The 20,690-nt window shown below is 38.0% G+C and overlaps 2 protein-coding genes across 3 annotated transcripts; one reads left to right on the forward strand and one right to left on the reverse strand.

Moving 5' to 3' along the window:
* Nucleotides 1-327: 327 nt before the first annotated feature.
* chrna4b (cholinergic receptor, nicotinic, alpha 4b) lies at nucleotides 328-6,826 on the reverse strand. 2 transcript variants are annotated; one of them, XM_060878460.1, is made up of 7 exons: nucleotides 6,740-6,826; nucleotides 6,466-6,547; nucleotides 5,085-5,236; nucleotides 4,765-4,809; nucleotides 4,515-4,624; nucleotides 1,394-2,741; nucleotides 328-573 (listed from the first exon to the last, which is right to left on the reverse strand). In XM_060878460.1, exons 2-7 carry the CDS (start codon nucleotides 6,521-6,523, stop codon nucleotides 448-450), a joined length of 1,839 nt encoding a protein of 612 aa, XP_060734443.1. In that variant the 5' UTR covers nucleotides 6,524-6,547; nucleotides 6,740-6,826; the 3' UTR covers nucleotides 328-447. The 2 variants fall into 2 exon arrangements, with proteins under 2 accessions (XP_060734443.1, XP_060734452.1); XM_060878469.1 differs by lacking the exon at nucleotides 4,765-4,809.
* Nucleotides 6,827-18,640: 11,814 nt separating this feature from the next.
* Nucleotides 18,641-20,017, forward strand: ptgfr (prostaglandin F receptor (FP)). Its single transcript, XM_060880544.1, has 2 exons — nucleotides 18,641-19,441; nucleotides 19,688-20,017. Exons 1-2 carry the CDS (start codon nucleotides 18,641-18,643, stop codon nucleotides 20,015-20,017), a joined length of 1,131 nt encoding a protein of 376 aa, XP_060736527.1.
* Nucleotides 20,018-20,690: the final 673 nt, after the last annotated feature.

Raw genomic sequence — 20,690 nt, forward strand, 5'->3', positions numbered from 1 at the left:
TTTATTTATATTTCCTTGCAAAAAAAAACTCAATACCTGTACAAATATAGCACATGATTTAGATTATTCTGAAATAAATTTCTGTATGAAGCTAGTTATAGAGTATTGGACCAGAATCTTTAGTATATATAATAAACGATGTAAAGGCATGTGGTTATAATTGGTACAGATTTTAAATTTATACTGGATAATACACAGACAGAGGAGCGGTTCAGGATTCAGCACAGCAGATTATTTGTGACAGAACAGGAATAAATCATTTTATGCCCTGAAAGCATTTTAAGGAAATATAAGCTGACCTTGTTAAAAATAAATGCTTCATCGCTCTATCGGACACTCCGGACATATTGCAATGTGATCCCGTGAAACAAAAACATTGGATATGGCGAAGGACATTGGAAGTGTTTGTCTGAGTGACTTGTCCAATGTTGAGCTCCATGTAAGGTTCTAGATCATTCCAGCCAACCAAGGAGGTAGAAACAGTCCAGCCGTCCCCAAGATACACACCAGCACAAACATCCAGAGAAATATTCTATCAATCACCATGGCAACATATTTCCAGTCTTCTCTTACCTGGTAGAAAGAAAGAATTTGATTAATTTTCCTGAGTCAGGCTTTCTTATTTTTTCATTAGACTTCAGTGTGAGAGGGTACAGTGTTATACCTCTGACCTTTTAAAAAAAAAAATTCATGGTAAACTATATCCAGAATTTCAAACTTGTTTAGTGTTCGTACATGACGCTCAGCCAGTGTTGCCTGGTGTGAAGAGCTGACATGCAAATGAAATGGTAAAAGGTGTAACAGCTGATTTTCCTAAAAGACAGAAAAGTAACACTACCTAGCAAATGGGGAACTTTGTTTGTCTGACATTATTTAGGCTGCTCAAGGATTCAGGAGATTACCAGTATACTAGTGCAATGGAAATTAACATGACATTTTCAATCAATAAATACAAATTGCCGCATGTCTGATATAAAATTGTGAAAAAATGTGAGACTTGTGTTTTTTTTTTCCCATCTGTTGGGAAAACCTTACACAGAATTTCAGGGGTTGAAGATAACACCTTTAAATTTTATTATTATTAATTTTATTAACTTAATAATAATTTTATTAAGTGGGTTTGATATCACCATTTACTTTTAAGATAGAAACATCTATGTGAAAAAATACACCTTTATTTTTGCCTCTAGTAGACTTTAGTAGACTAAAAACAGAAACTTTATAAAAATTACAAATTCTTAAAGCTCCGAGTGTCTAATTACCTATGAGCTTCACATGAACCTCCTCTGTGGAGTGAGACATAAGAAATACATTCAATGCTGAACATCAAAACAAGTCCCATTATTTGACCTCTAGAAAAAAGCGTTAAGAAAGGAGGTTTTGTTTAACATACCGAAAAATCTGAATCCTCAGCTCTGAGATGATCTGCGATGTACTGGACTCCCTCGAGGGCCCTCAAGAGTGACTGTGACTCTGGAAATTTGGTTTCCTCCAGCTTGGATTCTTTCCTGCAGTTAGGGCTTAAGATTTGAGAGCTCTGTACCTTGGGTCTCACACAAGCACCTGTACTTTGACCTCTCTCTGCAGTGAAGTATGTCTGTATACTCGTCTCCTTGTGCTTATGACAATGCCAAAGAGTTTCAGTCTCACCCTCTGTAGTGTCCACAAATACACTCTCTGCGCTGTGGCACTGAAATTCACAAACCTCACTCAAAGCTATTGTTTGAAGCAGAGGCCCAAGAGCTGCATCTGGAGACAACGAAGAGCTTGAGGAAGTTGAGGTGTTTAAATGAGCGCATGTGGGTCCAGGAGTGAGGTTTGTTTTGTGTGTGCAGTCCTCTTGAAGGATGGAGTACTGACTGCTGGGAGAGCTGCAGAAAAGAGGAGATTTGGATGCTGCTTCTCGCTGTATTGCACACGATGAGGCAGAAAGATCAGGGGGCATGGCCATGGCAGGATTACCCTGCTGGATGGGCTGCAGTGCCGTTGGCCTGTGCATCATTTCGATCAGCTTGCGGCAGTTCCTCTTTCCAGCAGCGGGTGGACGTTTCATGAAAAGGTACCGTGGTACATGGTGAAGAAAAAGCTGACGGACCCAATGGGGCATCCGATGCGTGCGGGATGAGCGGTGGTGCACGTTCAGCACAAACACCGTGATGATGATGGAAAGAGTGACAAAGATCATGGTGAAGAGCAGGTACTCACCGATGAGCGGGATGACCAGTGAGGTAGAAGGGATTATTTCTGTGATGAGCAGGAGGAAGACAGTGAGTGAAAGGAGTACCGATATGCACAGCGTGATCTTCTCGGCACACTCCGAGGGCAGGTAGAACACAAGCACGGTTAAGCACGATATCAGCAAGCATGGGATGATCAGATTGATGGTGTAGAACAGTGGGAGCCGTCGGATGATGAAGTAGTATGTGATGTCTGGGTAGATTTCTGTGCAGCATTCATATTTCTTGCTGTTGTACTTTCCAACAGCGTTGATGATGACCCACTCACCACTCTCCCAGTAGTCCATTTGGTCCACGTTGCTGTCCATGCTGATCAAATCGATCTTAGCTCGGTCATACGTCCATGAGCCAAACTTCATCTTACAGTTCTGCTGATCAAAAGGGAAGAACGTGACATCAATACTGCAGGAGCTCTTGTATATGGCAGGAGGCTTCCATTTCACTCTGCCATCATGGAACACCTGGGCTTTGGTCAAATGAGTCACAGCGAAATCTCCATCAGCGCTAGCAACAGATAAAAGCATAAATAATCATTTCAGATTATTTGCATGCATAATTAGATATAAAGCTATACCTGGAACCTAATAGGACCTTTCATACTACGCTTACCCCTGGGTAAATTCCGGATTGAAGAACGTTCACACTGTAATTTAGAAGCAATGTTAGCATGGCTTTTTAGCCTGGGTTAAGAAACCCTGCTCTAAAGCATAAATAGCAGTGCTTTGGCAGAGTTAAGCTCACATTGTGGGCTAATTGTGTACAGTGTGATACAATACGGTGTCAGAATGGTACGGCTAGATAAAACTGATCAGTTCGTGCTTCATATTGTGTGCTTTATGTAGTCCATAAAAGGCAGCCAAAAAAACTGGGTACTTAAAGGACTAGCAGAAGTTGGATATCAATGAACACCTGGTCAACTACACAACAAACTTAAAGGTAGATTTATATGGTGACATTTTTTCTACTGATGTGAAAGCATCACAGGTTGTATTTATCTAATCATAGTTGTTAATGGTGGAAATATGCAAATTAGAAGTTAACCCCAGGTATAGTACGAGCATTGAGAAACGTCAAACACCATAAACCAGGATTTTACATTCACACAGGGCAAAGATTTAAAGTGTGAAAAGTGTTAAAGGTTCAAGGATCTTTAGAGGTTCCAACTCAGAAGATTCCAAGTCGAACAGATTCGTGCAGAAAAGGTCCAACAGCTATTCAAATCTCCAGTGAAAAAACACATTTTCAAATCCAAATACAAAAATATTTTTCCAGTTGATGGCTTAGAATGGACTGACATTTCATCCATGGTGAATAATTCTACCTTACATCCAGTTATCAGGGTAAACTACAGATCCACCCTAACACTAGCCAGGATATAAATATAAGGGGGGAAAAAAATAATATATTAATTAAAATATGAATTTTTATATACGATAAAAAATTACATTATAAATTAAATCAGATTATTCAGTCTTTATTCAGTTAAGAAGTTGTTATATAAGTTTATATTAAGAAAATATATATTATATTATATTTTATATAAAGAAAAACAATTACAACAAACAGATCAAGACTACGTCAAGCTTGAGACTAGTAACAAATGAGTACAATTTATTTTTATAAGCCGTTGTCTGGTTTATTTTAATCTTGTAATCTTAGGAAAATAGATTACTTGCTAAGATGTCATGCTTTTGTTTGTTTTCTGGCATCCACACAGCCATCTTTTTCTATTTAATAAATAAGTTTGGGATTTATTTTACAATCATACATTTAATCATGGAATTTCTGTAAGTAGAAACTCTATTAGTTTGACCAGAATTTTTAATTCACATTCACAACATTTTTGATCTGTAAAATCAGCATGTAAAGAATTTTACTGTTCCCTGGGCACTTCCTAGTTTGAAACAGTGACCATATGGAGTTTTAGCGCTTGTTTTTGCAGCACCTCATCGAGTTTATGGTCTTCAGCGTCTACTTTACACATTCCATCAATTCCATCAATTCCATCTAGACTAATTACTGAGTAACTTACAAATGATAGCAAAAATTTCTTTAGCTGGAGTACTAACGCAATAGTGAAAACAATGCAAACGTAGAGAAGTGTATGTATATGACAGGAATGTTCCAGATACGCAGGAATATATAAGCAAATCATGATTCTGTGATCATTAATATTAATAGTAATAATTAATATTAGTATATGGATCATCAAGTACTGATATACAAGAAATGTCTACGTTCTAAATAATTTGACATTCATCCAAATAAATCACCCACTTGTTGTAGAGAACAATATCAGGTCTCCAGATGAGCTCAGAGGGAATTCGGATGGAAGTGACATTCTCAAACTCCTCAGGGTTCCAGCGCAGCTTGTAATCACTCCATTCCTGTCAGGGCACATACACTCTCATCAATGTTCTGAATCAGCAGGCATGACAGAAGAAGTGTGAGGGAGGTAACGGGAACCCAGTTTCAATTAAAAATCTCATTAATTTTCAATTATATGCTCCAACTGATCTAAACATACCTGTTTCACCCAAACATTGGTGGTCATCATTTGATTCTTTTCATCCTGCCATATTGAATAATAATAATAATAAAAGACAATTTTAACAAATGGCACAATCCAGAATAAACATCTATTCTTCTCCTTCTTCTTCTACTTCTTCTTCTTCTTATTTATTTATTTATTTATGTTAAATATGTGGTTTGATCAAATAGATGTCATGATGTTAGAAAGCGTTCATGTGTTTTAATACAATTTGCAAATAATCAAAATTTCCTTCTTTCTATCACATGATTTAAATATAGGTAAAGACTTATATTCCAGTCAGAGTTTAAACTCACTACATCAATGAGCTGTGCGATGGAAAGGCCGAAGTGAACCAGAACCACATCTGAGATGTTCTGCACAGGACGTGAGAGTTTGTTATATCTGCGGAATAAAAGCTGAAGCAGTCTCCCCTCTGCATGGCCACGAGCCGGGGCCATCGTGCACACTGCAAGCAGGAGGGAGAAACAGACGGAAACATGTTACATATTATATACATATCGTTAATATTCTCTCTCTCCCTTTGTCTCTGCTGAGCTAGATGTGCTACTCCTGAGATATCAGGGATCCTGACCGCTTCTGCTCTCCTTATCTGCCTTATCCGTCTGGATGCCTTCTGGTAGAGTTGATAACGTCTACAAAATAGACTTTGTGTTGAAACTAGAATGAATTCCTTGTTACACAATTGCTTTTTTTTTATCTATATAGTAGACTGTTACAGAAGGGACATGATATCAGGGACATGAGGGATGTGGTAGCCTAGTGCTTAAGGTGTTGCACTACTGATTGGAAGGTTGTGAGTTTGAATCTCAGGTCCACCAAACTGCTGCTGCTGCTAGGTCCTTGAGCAAGGTCCTTAACCCTCAGTTTCATAAAATAAAATAAAAATGCAAGTCACTCTGGATAAGAGCATCTGACAAACGTTGTAAATGTAAATATTACACACTCTGGTGTCACCCAGATGATGTCTCAGGGAGCTTTTCATCTCTTGCTTGCTCATAATAGAAACTGCGCAATTTCATTTCATCTCATCACATTTCATCACATCTCTCCACATCTCATCTCATCTCATCTCTCTACATCTCATCACATCTCATCTCTTCACATCTCATCACATCTTATCACATTTCTCCACATTTAATCTCTTTACATCTCTTCTCATCTCATCTCAACTTATCTCATCTTCAGTCCCAGTGGCTGCTTTACACTTAAAATATTTTTGAGATTAAGAGGAGTTGGTAAAACTGGTCTAACATTGGTTTATGGATAAATTTTTATATTTTGTTTAACTGAAGCAGCCTTTGGAAAAACATTTGCACAAACATTGTGTCATTTATAAAGGATTATAGGAGACTGGCAAAATCTAAAAACAAACGCCAACTATTTTTTACTCCATTTACCACAATAAATAAGAGTTATAACTTCTTCCAAAAATGGCAGCATGTATAAAGGAAAATAGTCTGAACATTCCTCAGGAAATAAAACAAAAATAACTTTTTATCATTTTTTTATCTGCATTTTAAAAGTACATTATTAAGCACAATATTGCATGATATTTCTTTACCGCTAAACATTTCAGTTCAAACTCAGTATCGAATTCTGCACACATAATTTTTTTTTCCACATGCTGATGAAAAACTCATCAAGGAGAAGAGTGAAAAATAAGACGGATGTTACCGTAGATGCACTGAAGGTAGAGGACCAGGATTATCTGGATGTGCCGGTCTGGATTCATCCCACTTGGTCAGGTCTTGTACGTCTGAAAGGTTTTTAGAAAACATCTGAAATTTTGAATGTACAAATTGTTATGTCTATACAGAGATTCAGTTCAAATGGTGCGAGTCTGCCTGTAAAAGCTATTTACAGAACTTAAAGATTTGTTAAAATGCAAATAAGGAATTAGACCAGCTTTTAAATGAAAGAAAGAAAAAAAGAAAATCAGTGTATCCACCAGAAAACAACTGTAGTGATGATTGTTCCTGTCTCTTCCTGTACTTTCCTCTGTCACTGTCTCCTACTTTGCCCCTCCTTCTCCTCCCCGTCTCTCTCTTTCCCTCCCATCCTCTCTCTCCCCGTTTCATCACCTTTCTTTCTCCACCCCTCACTTTATCTCTATTTGCACCCCCACTCTTCAATTATGTTATTTGTCTGACTAACTATGGTGTGCAATTAACGTGTATTTGTGAGTGTGTGTTTGTGTGCATGTGTGAGTGTGTGTGTGTGTGTGTGTGAGTGTGTGTGTTTGCATGTGTAAATGTGTGAGTGTGCATGGGTGTATGTGTGAGTGTGTGTGCAGGTGTGTGAGTTTGTGTGTGTGCGTACGTGTGTGCGGGCATGTGTGTGCGTGTGGTGTGCGAATGTGAGTGTGTGTGTGCTTGCGTGGGTGGGTGTGCTTTAGTGAGTGTGTGTGTGAGTGTGTGTGTGCGTGAGTGCGCGTGGGTGGGTGTGCTTGCATGTGAGTGTGTGTTTGTGTGTGTGTGTGCTTGCGTGTGTGTGCGTGTGTGTGTGAGTGTGTGTGCTTGCGTGTGTGAATGTGTGCATATGTGAGTGTCTGTGCTTGTATGTATGGTTGTGTTTGTGTGTGTGTGCATGTGTGGGTGTCTGTGTGTGTGTGCGTGAGTGTGTGTCTGTGCATGTGTGTGTTTGTGTGTATGTGTGTGTGTGTGTGTGAGTGTGTGTGTGTGTATGTGTGTGTGCGCGTGAGTGTGTGTGTGTGCGCATGTGAGAGTGTGGGTGAGTGTGTGTGTGCATAAGTGGGTGACTGAGACACAAACTGCAAAGCAACTGAGTCACTTTAGTCACTTGAGTCACATTACCTTCAGTCTTGACAAAAACAAAAAATAAAAACTTGTGTAAGAATTTCAGCTTGAAATTAAAACACAAAATTGTGTGTGATGTTCATGATTTAAAGGCACAGGATTGAGATGACATTGAAATATTATGACCAAGCAGGTGCGTAGTCCTTTAAAGCGCTGCAGAGGATTATTTGAAATGTCTCTGAAAGTGATCCGAGCGTGTAGACTTGATCAGGGGCCAAGAGAGAGACAGGATGCTCTCTGCCTGCTAATTACACGCCACAATTTCTGGCATGGCCGTGCTGTTTCAACACCCTAACTACAGAGCATTGTATTTAAATGAGCAGAATAGATAGATCGAGATTCATAGGTATCAATAGACGATGTTGATCTTCTTTAAAACAAAGTGTGCCCGTGCATAAACTTCTGCACCTGCATAACTGCTTTTCTAGCTTAACACTCAATCATCCTGACGTCTGTGTCAATACATCAGTGTAGACAGAACAATCCTTACATTAAGCTTGGAATTCTGCAACTGAGATTAGCATGCTATATTGGAATTAAGAAAATATTTTGCTGTGTTTGTGCCAAGTATTTTCACGGCTGCCCAAATCCTCTCAAACCAGCCTCCTGAGCTGATCCGGGAAAAATTGATTAGCCAGCTGTTCAGAAATGTACCGCAGGTTGGTTAGAAACTAAAACCATTCGTGTGTAAAGCTCCTTTGTGGCATAAACCCTAAATAATAAGAGTGAGTGATGTATATGTAGTGACATCATTTCATTTTAGAACCACGAATATAAGGCCTGTCCTTTTAATGTGCTAATAATCATCCATGATTGTCATGATTGTCCATGATTATGTTCTCACTAGCTCTTAAAGCAATTCGGTCGTGAAGAATTTCTCCCATGGACATTAACGCAGATGACTACAGAGCGCTGTCCTTCACGCAAATGAATTCCACCTTGAATCGTAACACCCACACTTTCATTAAGCTTTGTAAAAAATGATTGGCCAGCAACAAGCTTCCTCTTCTGCCTTCCTGCCAAGTCTTGTGTCCAAGATCAATATCGTGCTGATTAAAGCTGACGTCCTGGACAGCAAATATCGTTTAGCGTAATGAAAGTTATTCCCACGCCATATATGATCAATAGTACTATAGATCTGACTTTAATGTACGTTATTATCGGGGCTTTCCTTTTCAGACTGCAGGTTTTATAGACAGAAATACTGTTTATACTTCCCTTTATCGTGTGGCACATTTTATTAAGTCCTACTGCCATGCTTGCATTGGGAAAATCATTGTCTGCTGCCTTTCACTGTGTGTTCTTGATCAACTGATCAAGCTGGATGTGTATAAACGTTTCTATAATAGTTTTATGTACATATAGAGGCTCTAGCAGGTAAGAAAAATTGTACTTCATTAAAAAAATAAATAAAACAGGAAAAAACATGACCCATTTTCTTCACTGTTATCCGTCAGTTTCCACCCACTGGTCGGCTTTTCCTGGCATGACAACGTGAATTCAGACAACTGCATCTTTTCGTCCAGCTGCTCAGGCTCCATCACAGGGCAATAGCACTCACTCAAGCTGTCTGCCATCTTCCAAGTACATAAGTTCAGAGATGCCATAATTGTATTAGTGTTGCTGTGACTGACAGGGCAGATGGAGTAATAGCTTCCCTCCCACCAAAATTTCCAAAAATGACACGGCCACATTTACGTGCTTGGCTCCTAGCCACAGATGGCTTTAGAATGACTTTACATGTGAAATGTGTAAAAATGGGCACACAAATGTGAATGGTCTGATTCTGTGTGCTACAGTATTAACCTTTTCCAGTGAACTTTTACTTTACTGGTGAAATCTGAATCTAAAAATGTGATACACAATAGCATTTATCTAGACAAATGTGATATTCTAGTATAGAACAGCACAGCACAGCACAGTATAGTATAGTATAGTGCAGTACACCATAGCATAGCATAGTATAGCATAGCATTGCATAGCATAGTAAAGTAAAGTAAAGTAAAGTAAAGTAAAGTACAGCATAGTATAGTAGAGTATAGTATAGTACAGTACAGTACAGTACAGCATACCATAGCATAGAATAGTAAAGTAAAGTATGGTACAGAACAGCACAGTGTAGTATGGATTATCATTGCAGGCCATAGTACAGAACAGTATAGTATAGTACAGTACAGTACAGTACAGTACAGAACAGTATAGTATAGTACAGTACAGAACAGTACAGTATAGTGTAGTACAGAACAGTATAGTATAGTACAGAACAGTACAGTAGAGTATAGCATAGTATAGTACAGAACAGTACAGTATAGTATAGTATAGTATAGTACAGAACAGTACAGTACAGAACAGTATAGTATAGTACAGTACAGTACAGAACAATATAGTATAGTACATACAGTTCAGTACAGAACAGAACAGTATAGTATAGTACAGTACAGAACAGTACAGTATAGTATAGCATAGTATAGTACAGAACAGTACAGAACAGTACAGAACAGTACAGTATAGTATAGTACAGTACAGTACAGAACAGTATAGTATAGTACAGTACAGTACAGTAAGCAGTTAAGGAAAAAAAAACAAAAAAGTAAAATTAAATTTGTATTAAACAGGGTTCCAGGGTTGACTGCCATAGTGAAAATTATCAAAACATTTAGACCAGTACGGTTCATGTAAGGTTTTGTGGTACTGGTCAATTGATTGACAATAGAATTCCCATAAAAGAGATAAAATGTTCAAACTGTTTTAAAAAATAACCAAAGTGATTGAGAGAAACGGTATATGATCTGTTCAATGATCTATTGTCTTGGCTTTGTGTTTTATGTTTGTCCGAGATTTTCTTTTTTTTTGAGATTTCTTTGTTTTGACAGCACTGTATTGTGGTGATGCTGAGGATGTGGTGCAGTGTAGGTGTGGTATGAAGATGAATGTGTTAGCATAGTGTGCTAGGGCGGCAACATGCTGAGTGACATCCAGCAGGTGAGCATCTACTCTATCAAATGACAAGCATCTACAGCAGCAGCCCATCTGCTTAGCATAACCTCACTCTCCAGCAAGGTGCCGTCTTACAGATGGTCAAAGCCCTGCTTCTCCCACTGAGCACAAATTGAATCTCTTATACACACAAACACACATGTTTTTGTATATTGGTGATGTTCTGGCTAACAATGTAGCCACACCATTTAAGACAGAAAAATCCATGAAAACAGACCTTCGAGCTGCTGGACTGGATCAATAGAGAAAGATTAGGCTCACTAGTGGTGAACTTAAAGATTTGTCGATATGTTTCACCTCCGTTTGTGAGGCACAAACATCCATCTATTCATGTCTGAGTTTGCATCAGAAACTTCCAGAAGCAGATAAAAGTACACTGTAGGTTTGGATGAAGCAGACTAAATTTTCAGTACTATAATGTTGCTCAGATTATTACTATGAGCAGCAGCTGCACACGCACACACACACACACACACACAAACAGACACAAATACACACACACCCAAACCCAGACAAATAAACACACAAACATAAAAATACAGACATAAATACACAAACACACACACACACAGTAAAACATAAAAACACAGACACCAATACACACACATGCACATTGACACACACAAACATAAAAACACAGACACAAACACACATTCTCACACACACACATTGCACAATTTACTTTTATTCACTCATCTCTCTCTACTGACCTCTACTGAGACACAGCTTTTTTTTTTACACCTTTCCTGAGTCATTTGAACAGTTTCCATTTCATATATTGAGCACTGAAGATATTTTGATCCAAAACCTGTTCTAGTTTTTTTTCTTACTCATCCATGTGTCAACATTTTGCACAACCATTTCCATGATTTATGTCTACATATTTTTAAATCTTTCCCCCTTCCTAGTTTACATTGACTCTCATCTATGGTTAAGGTGCCCCTTTTTGTCTCTCTCTCTCTCTCTCTCTCTCTCTCTCTCTCTCTCTCTCTCTCACACACACACACACACACACACACACACACACACACATATCCTTCCTCTCTCGTCTGAAACTTCACAGCATCATTACCTGCTGTGAATTTAATGAATTGAATGGTCAAGACTCCAAAAGGTCTTATGCATAAGATCACGTACACACACACACACACACACACACACACACACACGCATATTGTATAATCAGCGATTAAGCTGAGAAATAATTGCAATTAGGAATGGTTTAAAGATTAGTTGTGATGATGTACAGAAGTTAGGATATTTCTTTCCTCCTGCAAAATCGTACCCTGTATTTTAGATCATCACTGACAAAGCTTTATTTTACTAACAAGTCTCCTTAATGAACAAATCACTTCAGAAAACTTTCACTAATGATTGATGTTGGCTAAGTTTATGGATTATGGCAGAATGTCAAATTAGAAGCAAGCATCATTTAGCAGTTAACTAAAATCAACTAACTATCAAATCTGTACCAAGTGAATTAGATTTAAAAAACAGGACGAACTCATTAAACTAAATACATGTTCACATTACCATGGCAGTAAGAGTTATCCGGGTAGTTTCCTCTCCTCAGTACACAGCTACAATGTTATGCTATGAATTATGATCTGGCTGCAAGGTGAGGTTTCCATGTGAAAAGTATTGTTACAGTCAGCCTTCGTATTTGAAATAATTCAAATGACATCATTCCATGACTAGGAAAGCCTGTTTCAGATATACTGTATCTACTGTATCCAATCTTAACAGATACTGATTTATCATGAAAAGGGTCTAGCGATTCCCCTGATTTGTTGATGTCCAAATCCCACAATTCCATATAAAACCAAAATGGTTTTATATTTAAATTCACTATATTTTTGCACTCTTTAATGCTTAATAATGGAGAAAACAAAGTTATTTCTTACTGCAATGTCACTGTCATTGTTATGGCTCATTTGGGAAGATCTAACACTAACACTAATGCTAAATTTCTGCACATACATATGGTCGCAGGTCTATCATGAAATTTACAAGGAAAACCCCTTAAAGTGTCTCATTAATTTCACATTAGATTCAACAGATTCTTTCAAATGATATTCCCTCAAGCTGAGTTTTGATGATGGTGACAGATGTGATGTGAGTTAAATCCTCCAACTGTGAAAACCGTAATGTATGATTTACATATGGATAAGGAGGTTTTTATTCTGGAAGAGAGCACTCCCATCAGGTGTATTAAAGCTGGTCAGACCAATGAGAAGAACTGGTTACTGATTTGCAGTGACCCTTCCATCAAAGGAAACTATGACAGAAAACAGCTACCTTTTCCCCATTAATTTTGGAATTTATATGTTTGTAAAAGCTTCTGAAAATCGTTTGCCAATTTAAGGTGAATTAAAAAAACAGAACGTTGATGGTCTGTCTCTTTCAGCAATAAAAGCTTTTCATTATTAAAACATTAAGGCACCTATGCTCCGGTTTCCTCCCCCGGTCCAAATACATGCATGGTAGGTTGATTGGCATCTCTGGAAAATTGTCCATAGTGTGTGATTGTGTGAGTGAATGAGAGTGTGTGTGTGTGTGTGCCCTGCGATGGGTTGGCACTCCGTCCAGGGTGTATCCTGCCTTGATGCCCGATGACGCCTGAGATAGGCACAGGCTCCCCGTGACCCGAGGTAGTTCGGATAAGCGGTAGATAATGAGTGAGTGAGTGAGTGAGTAAAGCACCTATTTGTCCCTGCATCCATCTAAAATTCTGATTAATAGAATTAATAGATTAATCCGACAAAATGTGTTATGTACCATAAAATTTATGATAGATGCAGTGTTAATTATACCACATGGGTTTCCCTAATGACCTTTGGTGACTCAGAAGGGTCAAGGACTCTGATATCCAGCCAGACAAGAGTCAGCAAATACCACGGCTCTCATGTAACACCATCCAATAACAGTGCAGTGACCCTGAAAGGATGCTGGTCAGCGGATGCAGCGGAAGAGCGAGAGAAAGACAGTGAGAAAGAGTTAGAGGGTGGGTGAATGCAGACAGAGAGAGAGAAGGAGGCAGAGAGAGAGAGAGAGAGAGAGAGAGAGAGAGACAGACAGACAGACAGACAAACATGCAGACAGACAGAATGAGAGACAGACAGACAGACAGGCAGGCAGACAGAGCGAGAGAGAGACAGACAGAGGGAAAGTAAGACAGAAAGAGAAACAGAGACTTACAGACAGAGACAGAGAGAACACGGTTGGACAGTGTGTGCTCTGTGAGAAGAATAAAGTGAGATCTTTTTCTAGCAATGTATCTGTTTCACCTCAGATGAAGAAAGAGCATGTTGACTTTGTAAGTGTAGTTTAGAGCGTACACTGACAGGATGTCTTGAGTCATGCTTTTCATCCAGTCCTAAGAAGGATTAGTCGGTAAAAGTAAGCTATATAAGTCTATATGCAGAGTCATTATACGTTTATGTATGACTATTGAAATGACACTCAGGCAATTTATGAATATGAATTTCATAACATAATTTCTCTTAATTCTGGGGCAACAGCATACTGATTACTGACAGTAAAGGTAAATAATCAATAATGCTAATGTAACGTAAATATAACAAATAACAGATTAATACATGAGTCCACATTGTCATTATGTCTGTTGCCACTATGCAAAGGTGATGTCAGTTTAATAAAAGTACTTGTCAGGCTTATATGGGTAAATCTGATTTTATATGGGTAAACCTGATTTTAGTACATTTAGTTCAATCCGTTAACTACATGCTTAATGTTATTTGCTAATCATAACACAATGAAGAAATATAAAACTAATAAATTCAGCTTCATAACATCATAGGTTTAGGATTTTCACTACAGTTATACAGTCGGGTTTTGCCATCTAGTGGCTCTGGGTTAACACACTAGGATTCAGGGCTGGTGTCTACTCAGAATCACATTATGTCTTGTTATTATAATGCCTAACACTTCAGGTGGAAAATCCCAGACCATCAGCCATGAAATACAGATGACAATGAAGGGGCAAATAAAGATCGTCTTACATACAGAAACAGAGATTTATGAGAAGAGAATTTGATGATGCCAATTTCAACTTGCAAAATAATTGAAGTGTTTTCTTAGAAATGTTGTCTTATAGAATGGCTCAACATTACTGACAACATTATTTGTAGGTAACAGCTCACTAACTGTATATAAGTAAACCTAATTATAGGATATGGCATACCCATGCATATGAAAGATATGAACAGGTACCAATCTCATCTGTTATTCATCAAGTTATTCATCATACATTTTTTTACTAGTAAAACGTAAAAATGATAAATAATAATAATGGTCATACTTTCTCTGTGCTTCTCTGTACAAGTGTAAAATTATAGCAAGAAGATGTTTTTAAATAGAAACTGGTATTAATACACAAGACCAAGACTGGCTATAAATAAAAAAAATAAATTTAAAAGGCCTCCTAAATGGATAGAATGCATAATTAAACCTCAGGCTTTGAGATATTATTTAAAGTGAATGGAGGAAATCTCACTGTTCTGTCAGACTGATCGAGTGGTCATTGTTTATTACAAATACATTTAGATGCCAAAGCTAGTTACAGCTGGTCTCCTGGTCTCCTACCAGGCAGCTTGATATGTTTATTTGAGGACATTCATGCTAACTTGTTTGCTATATTTGTCTTAGCTTGAAAATTGGCCAGCTAATAAAGTCGGTAATAATCAACAAGTTTCAGGCTTATTGTCATGTGCATAAAGAGTATTTTATACACTCGAGTACCTTGTTCACTTCTACCCAGATAAAATGCAAAAAAGATAATGAAATGTTAATGTGTTTAAGAAATTGACATGGAGACTTGTATTGCATATACAGTATTCTAAGCAAGTGAAGAAAAAAAAACAAGTTAGATAATATTGAAATGTTTTATCTAATATTAAACAGCAATATTTCAGAATTTCATGTTGTTTATGAGAAGCTCGCCTGTGTTTGATTGACAGAAGTAAAGCAGACAGGCAGCATTTTGTGGCATAGGAACAGTATAGTTTTGACTAAAAGAAAGCTCTTTCTACCTGATGTGGTGACTTGGGGGAAGGTTTGAGCATTATAGGTCTTTCTTACATCGTCTCCGAGTCAGGTCTTTTGAAGGTAATTACGGTTAACATGCTGTGTGCCTGACATCTTCCCTATTATTACTACCACAGGATTGATATGAACTGGTCTAGATTTCTAGACGTTTTGTACTGTAGGTGTGTGATTTTCTTTTACCCCATGTCTCAAGCTTCTGTCTTCTTTGCCATTGCTGGAAATACACCATAATTCAGGCACCTATGCTGTATCTACTGAAGTGCAAATTGAAAACCTTTTCCTTTGCACCAGTTCTCTAGGTCATGTAGCGAAAGGGTCATTACTCTAAAAGGAGCCTGTGACAGAAGGCAGTCGCAAATGATGCGTAGTACACATAATTTCTATAGTACAGTACCGAAAGGAGGGAGAACTTTGAGAAAGAAGGAGTAACACCTGCTGGATAAATGTATTCACATGTCTCTGCAAGGTATATAAAGACATCACACTGCACTCATTGACACTCTCTAACACAAAGATGTTAAAATGCTTTTCTGTTCTGCCATGAAAAATACTGTTCAGGGTACATCCATAAAGCTTCTGACGATATTTTACAAGTTAATATGACCTGCATTGGAAGAGATATCTGTAGGTAATACATAGCTGGAGTCTATTACACGTCAAAGCAAGTTCTCATTTCGAGGTGAAAACCATCATTGCTGTCTGTCAGAGAGTTTGTCATTGTTTAGTCATTGATCTGTCCAACAGTTGTCTTTTCTAATAGTCCAGTCATTGACTTGTCTTACACTCCATCCCTTAAAGAGCTGCTTCACAATGACTCATTGGCTTACTGTATTAGGTATTTCTTCAGATCAAACAGCCTGCTCTCTTGCTGTGGTGGATAGGGTAATTCCACATGCTAAACATCTGTCGCTTCTAATGAAAACCTCATTAATTATCTAGTAAATAATGTCCTGACTGTGGTTGGTATAACATTGGTAGTGCTTTTAATGAAAAAGGGTACAAACAGATTGTCCGGGCAAATGGACAGGGACAGAGTGACTTCCTTTGGCCATGCTGTTTCTATGGAAACAGATCATAGGTAAAACTGAGCCCCATGCTAATGACACCTTTAAAGTGTCTAAGCTGTTCTATAATGGCAGTAGCTGTCTGTTTTCTCTCTATATACAAATTATCTATATACTTTTATGCAACTCGTAAAACTTTCAAATCATGCCACACTGATAGCATAAAGCATACATATATAAGGCAGTCGTCACCTAGTGGACATGGTCCATATTCAAACACAATAAAGTCATTCAATGGATTGAACTAAGTATCTGAAAGAAAAAAGTAATAAAATAGCAGACCTGATACATAAAAAGGTCATATAGTGCTTATAGATTTCTATACATAAACTGGTTCAGCTTCTGTAGAAAACTCTCTGTTGTGGTTTTTGCAGTCCCATGCAGATAGAGACAATAATAGATTTTCATTTTTGCATCTCCATGCCTTCTACTCATGTGCACTAGAGTTTTATTTGCAATCACCATGCTTGATCCAAAGACCAAGGACATTGATCAGCACCTCCATAACACCTATAGTGATAGAGCAAGTGGGCAAGAGCAGACATTGAGGTGAGAACCTGGAGGAAGTGAAAATCACAGGAGGGCTTCGACCAGACTGAATCACAGACACAACCCAGACTTATCTGAATGGTCAGGGATGGCTAGCATACCAAGAGCGGATTAGAGTAAAGCCTGATGGAAGGAGAGGCTTGTTTAGAGAGAGGAGAGGAAAAACTAGGCTTGTTTAGGCATGTAAAGAATCTGACACAATATCGCCAGAACCTCTGAATTTGCCAAGTGACAATATATGTTCCACCTATAATAATAAAGGACAGATGTTTTCAGTTTTGCTGGTCACCGACCAACCTTTTAACTACTAAAGGATTTAAAGATATAAGACCCACCAAATGCAACATAGACAAGCAATGATCTAATTAAAACTACATTGTGAAGTATGGCCTCAAGTGTGTTAGCATGTTAGATGCACAATGAAATTAGACATTTTAAATGTCTTAGCTCCACACAAGAAGGAAGGTCTCTCATGAAAAGCTTAATAAACAGAGACATTTTCTTCATCGGTTATCATGTGTAAATTTTAGTTTGAGACATTAATAATGGAATTGGAATTTAGAAGAAAATGCAATTTGCCTCCTTCATTAGTGTGAAATGCCATGTTCACTTGTCTATTATTGAAAATTCCAATAAATCTTACTAATATTGAAAAGTTTGATATTACATTACAATTATTTCCTTATGCACTTGTCAGATTTTGGAGACATTTTGAAAATATGAGAAAGTGTAATAAGCAGAAAAGTCTATTATAAAAAAACTTCTGACAGTAACATTTCTTCAAATTGACTAGTTGACCTTTCATCTTTTTTCTAAACCTAAAAATGAGTGGACTGATGATTTGGGCGGGTTCAAAACCTGAAGATATTTTATTCAATCTGGCAACCCTTTTGGTGTATTTTACTCTCTGGATAAGGAGTTTAGATCAGTCCATCATCCACCTCACACTGCACACCTGTACGGGATAAGAGACGCTGATAAAGGACAGGAACACAATAGTAGGATCCCATTGTTTTGTGCTGCTTTGTCAAGGACAAATCTGGAGACTTTACTATGTAAGAGCACTCGAGTAACACGTTCAACAGGTTCTGTTTCTTATAAATAATTAAGCAAGGGCATCTTTTATTTCTATTTTTCTTCCGTAATTTCAAACTCATCATCACCAAGCCACTTGAACATCTGAATGCTGAAAACCTGACAAACCCTGATTACATTTCATTGTAACTGGTAAGTTTTAAATTGTGATTTTTTTTATGTATCAGTGGCTGTATCATCAATCTCTTTAGATAATTTAATAACTGATTTGTACTGAGTTACTGCTGCTTTAATGTGTTGCAGGCTTTTGACTGCTTAAGCATGTCTTACAATAGGACTGCTAAAACAGAATATCTGAAATCAAGCACTGTGTCTAATGACAGCTGTAAAGCAGACGTCTCTGTTGCTTCCTCTGTCATAACCATGACAGTGGGGATCGTCTCCAATACTCTGGCTCTCTTCATACTTCTCAAAGCTTACCAGCGACTCCGTATGAAGTCCAACGCTTATTTCTTGCTCTTTGCAAGTGGACTGGTGGTGACTGACTTCCTGGGACATCTTATAAATGGCTCTCTGGCTCTCTATGTGTATTCCTTGAACAAAGAATGGGAAAGCTTTGACCCCAAGCAGGTTCTTTGTGGGGTTTTTGGCATTTGTATGTCTTTTTTTGGTCTGAGTCCCCTGCTGCTTGGAGGTATTATGGCTGTGGAGCGCTGCATTGGAGTGACTCGCCCACTCTTTCACACGACAGCATTGACCTCCTATCACATACACCGGCTGTTGGCACTTACCTGGATCCTGGCCCTGCTCGTGGCCCTGCTGCCAGTGTTAGTATGGCGTCCATACCAGGTACAGGGCTCGCGAAGCTGGTGCTTCTATCGTTTGGTGGGGTTACATGACTGGCTGGATATGCTTCTCCCCATGATCTTCTCCATGTTGGGATTGCTGGCTCTGCTCATCTCATTCGTGTGTAACACAGTGACTGGATTCACTCTTCTGTGGACTAGAATGCATCGTGAACCTGACTACCACTGCTCGCACAGAAATTCTCTCCATTTTGAGATGATATGCCAGCTCCTTGCTATCATGATGGTATCATGTATATGTTGGGGTCCTTTTCTGGTAAGTGAACTTTTTTTTTCTATTAGTGCCATGGAAAAGCTCATCATATTGCAGATATTCACACATATTGCAGATCATATTTGTAAATAATGATATAGTGAATACGTCTTGACATGTTGAACAAATGATAAATACACTTTGACTGAAAGACTTTTGACATCCAAAGGAAAACATTTATTTTGAAACAAATGTTTCTCTATAGATTAAATATTCTTATGTCTTGCATGTTGTCTAATGTTTTTTCAGGTTACAATTTTTATCACAAGCTTTCAACAGAAAGGTGAAGATGAATACAGCCACCTGTTGCTAACTGTGCGTCTGGCCACATGGAACCAGATTCTTGACCCGTGGGTGTACATACTTCTGCGCAAGGCTGTTTTGAAACGTCTTTGCCTGCTGGCACAGAGATTAAGTGGTCCATGTCTTAAACATGAAGCAAAATTTAGGTGGATGTTTAGCAGTATGGGGAGTTCTGTGAAGGCAAGCAGCTCTGTAAGCAGCAGACCAGTCTTCATTTACTTGGATGGTCCATTCCTGCCAGGCACTCACATCACAACCAGCAGGAATTATACGTGAGCTGGAGTGGAGGATATAGGTTTACCACGGATATATTCTGGTTAGAGAGAAAAGGCCTCTAAAAATTACATGGCACTCTGCAGAAAATTTCAAAGCTTTGAAAATCACAGGTGAACTGATGGGGTCTAGAGGAAGGAGAACAGATTTATTTTTTTTAAATCCATTTGATAATAAATTATTTGAATACTTATATATGAATATATATTTATTAATATACGCTAGGCTATGTAATAAGGCCCTGTCCGGGGTCACCACAGCGGATCCCATGGTCATACACTAAGCTATATTATACATATTATTATTAGTAGTAGTAGTAATAGTAGTAATAGGAGTAGTAGTAATAGTAGTAGTAGTAATAGTAGTAATAGGAGTAGTAGTAATAGTAGTAATAGGAGTAGTAGTAATAGTAGTAGCAGGAGTAGTAATAGTAGCAGTAGTAGTAGTAATAGTAGTAGTAATAGTAGTAATAGGAGTAGTAGTAATAGTAGTAGCAGGAGTAGTAATAGTAGCAGTAGTAGTAGTAATAGTAGTAGTAATAGTAGTAGCAGTAATAGTAATAGTAGCAGTAGTAGTAGTAATAGTAGTAGTAATAGTAATAGTAGTAGCAGTAATAGTAATAGTAGTAGTAGTAATAGTAATAGTAGTAGCAGTAATAGTAATAGTAGTAGTAGTA

The sequence above is a fragment of the Tachysurus vachellii genome, chromosome 1 (assembly GCF_030014155.1).
Source record: "Tachysurus vachellii isolate PV-2020 chromosome 1, HZAU_Pvac_v1, whole genome shotgun sequence".
NCBI classification, from domain to species: Eukaryota; Metazoa; Chordata; class Actinopteri; order Siluriformes; family Bagridae; genus Tachysurus; species Tachysurus vachellii.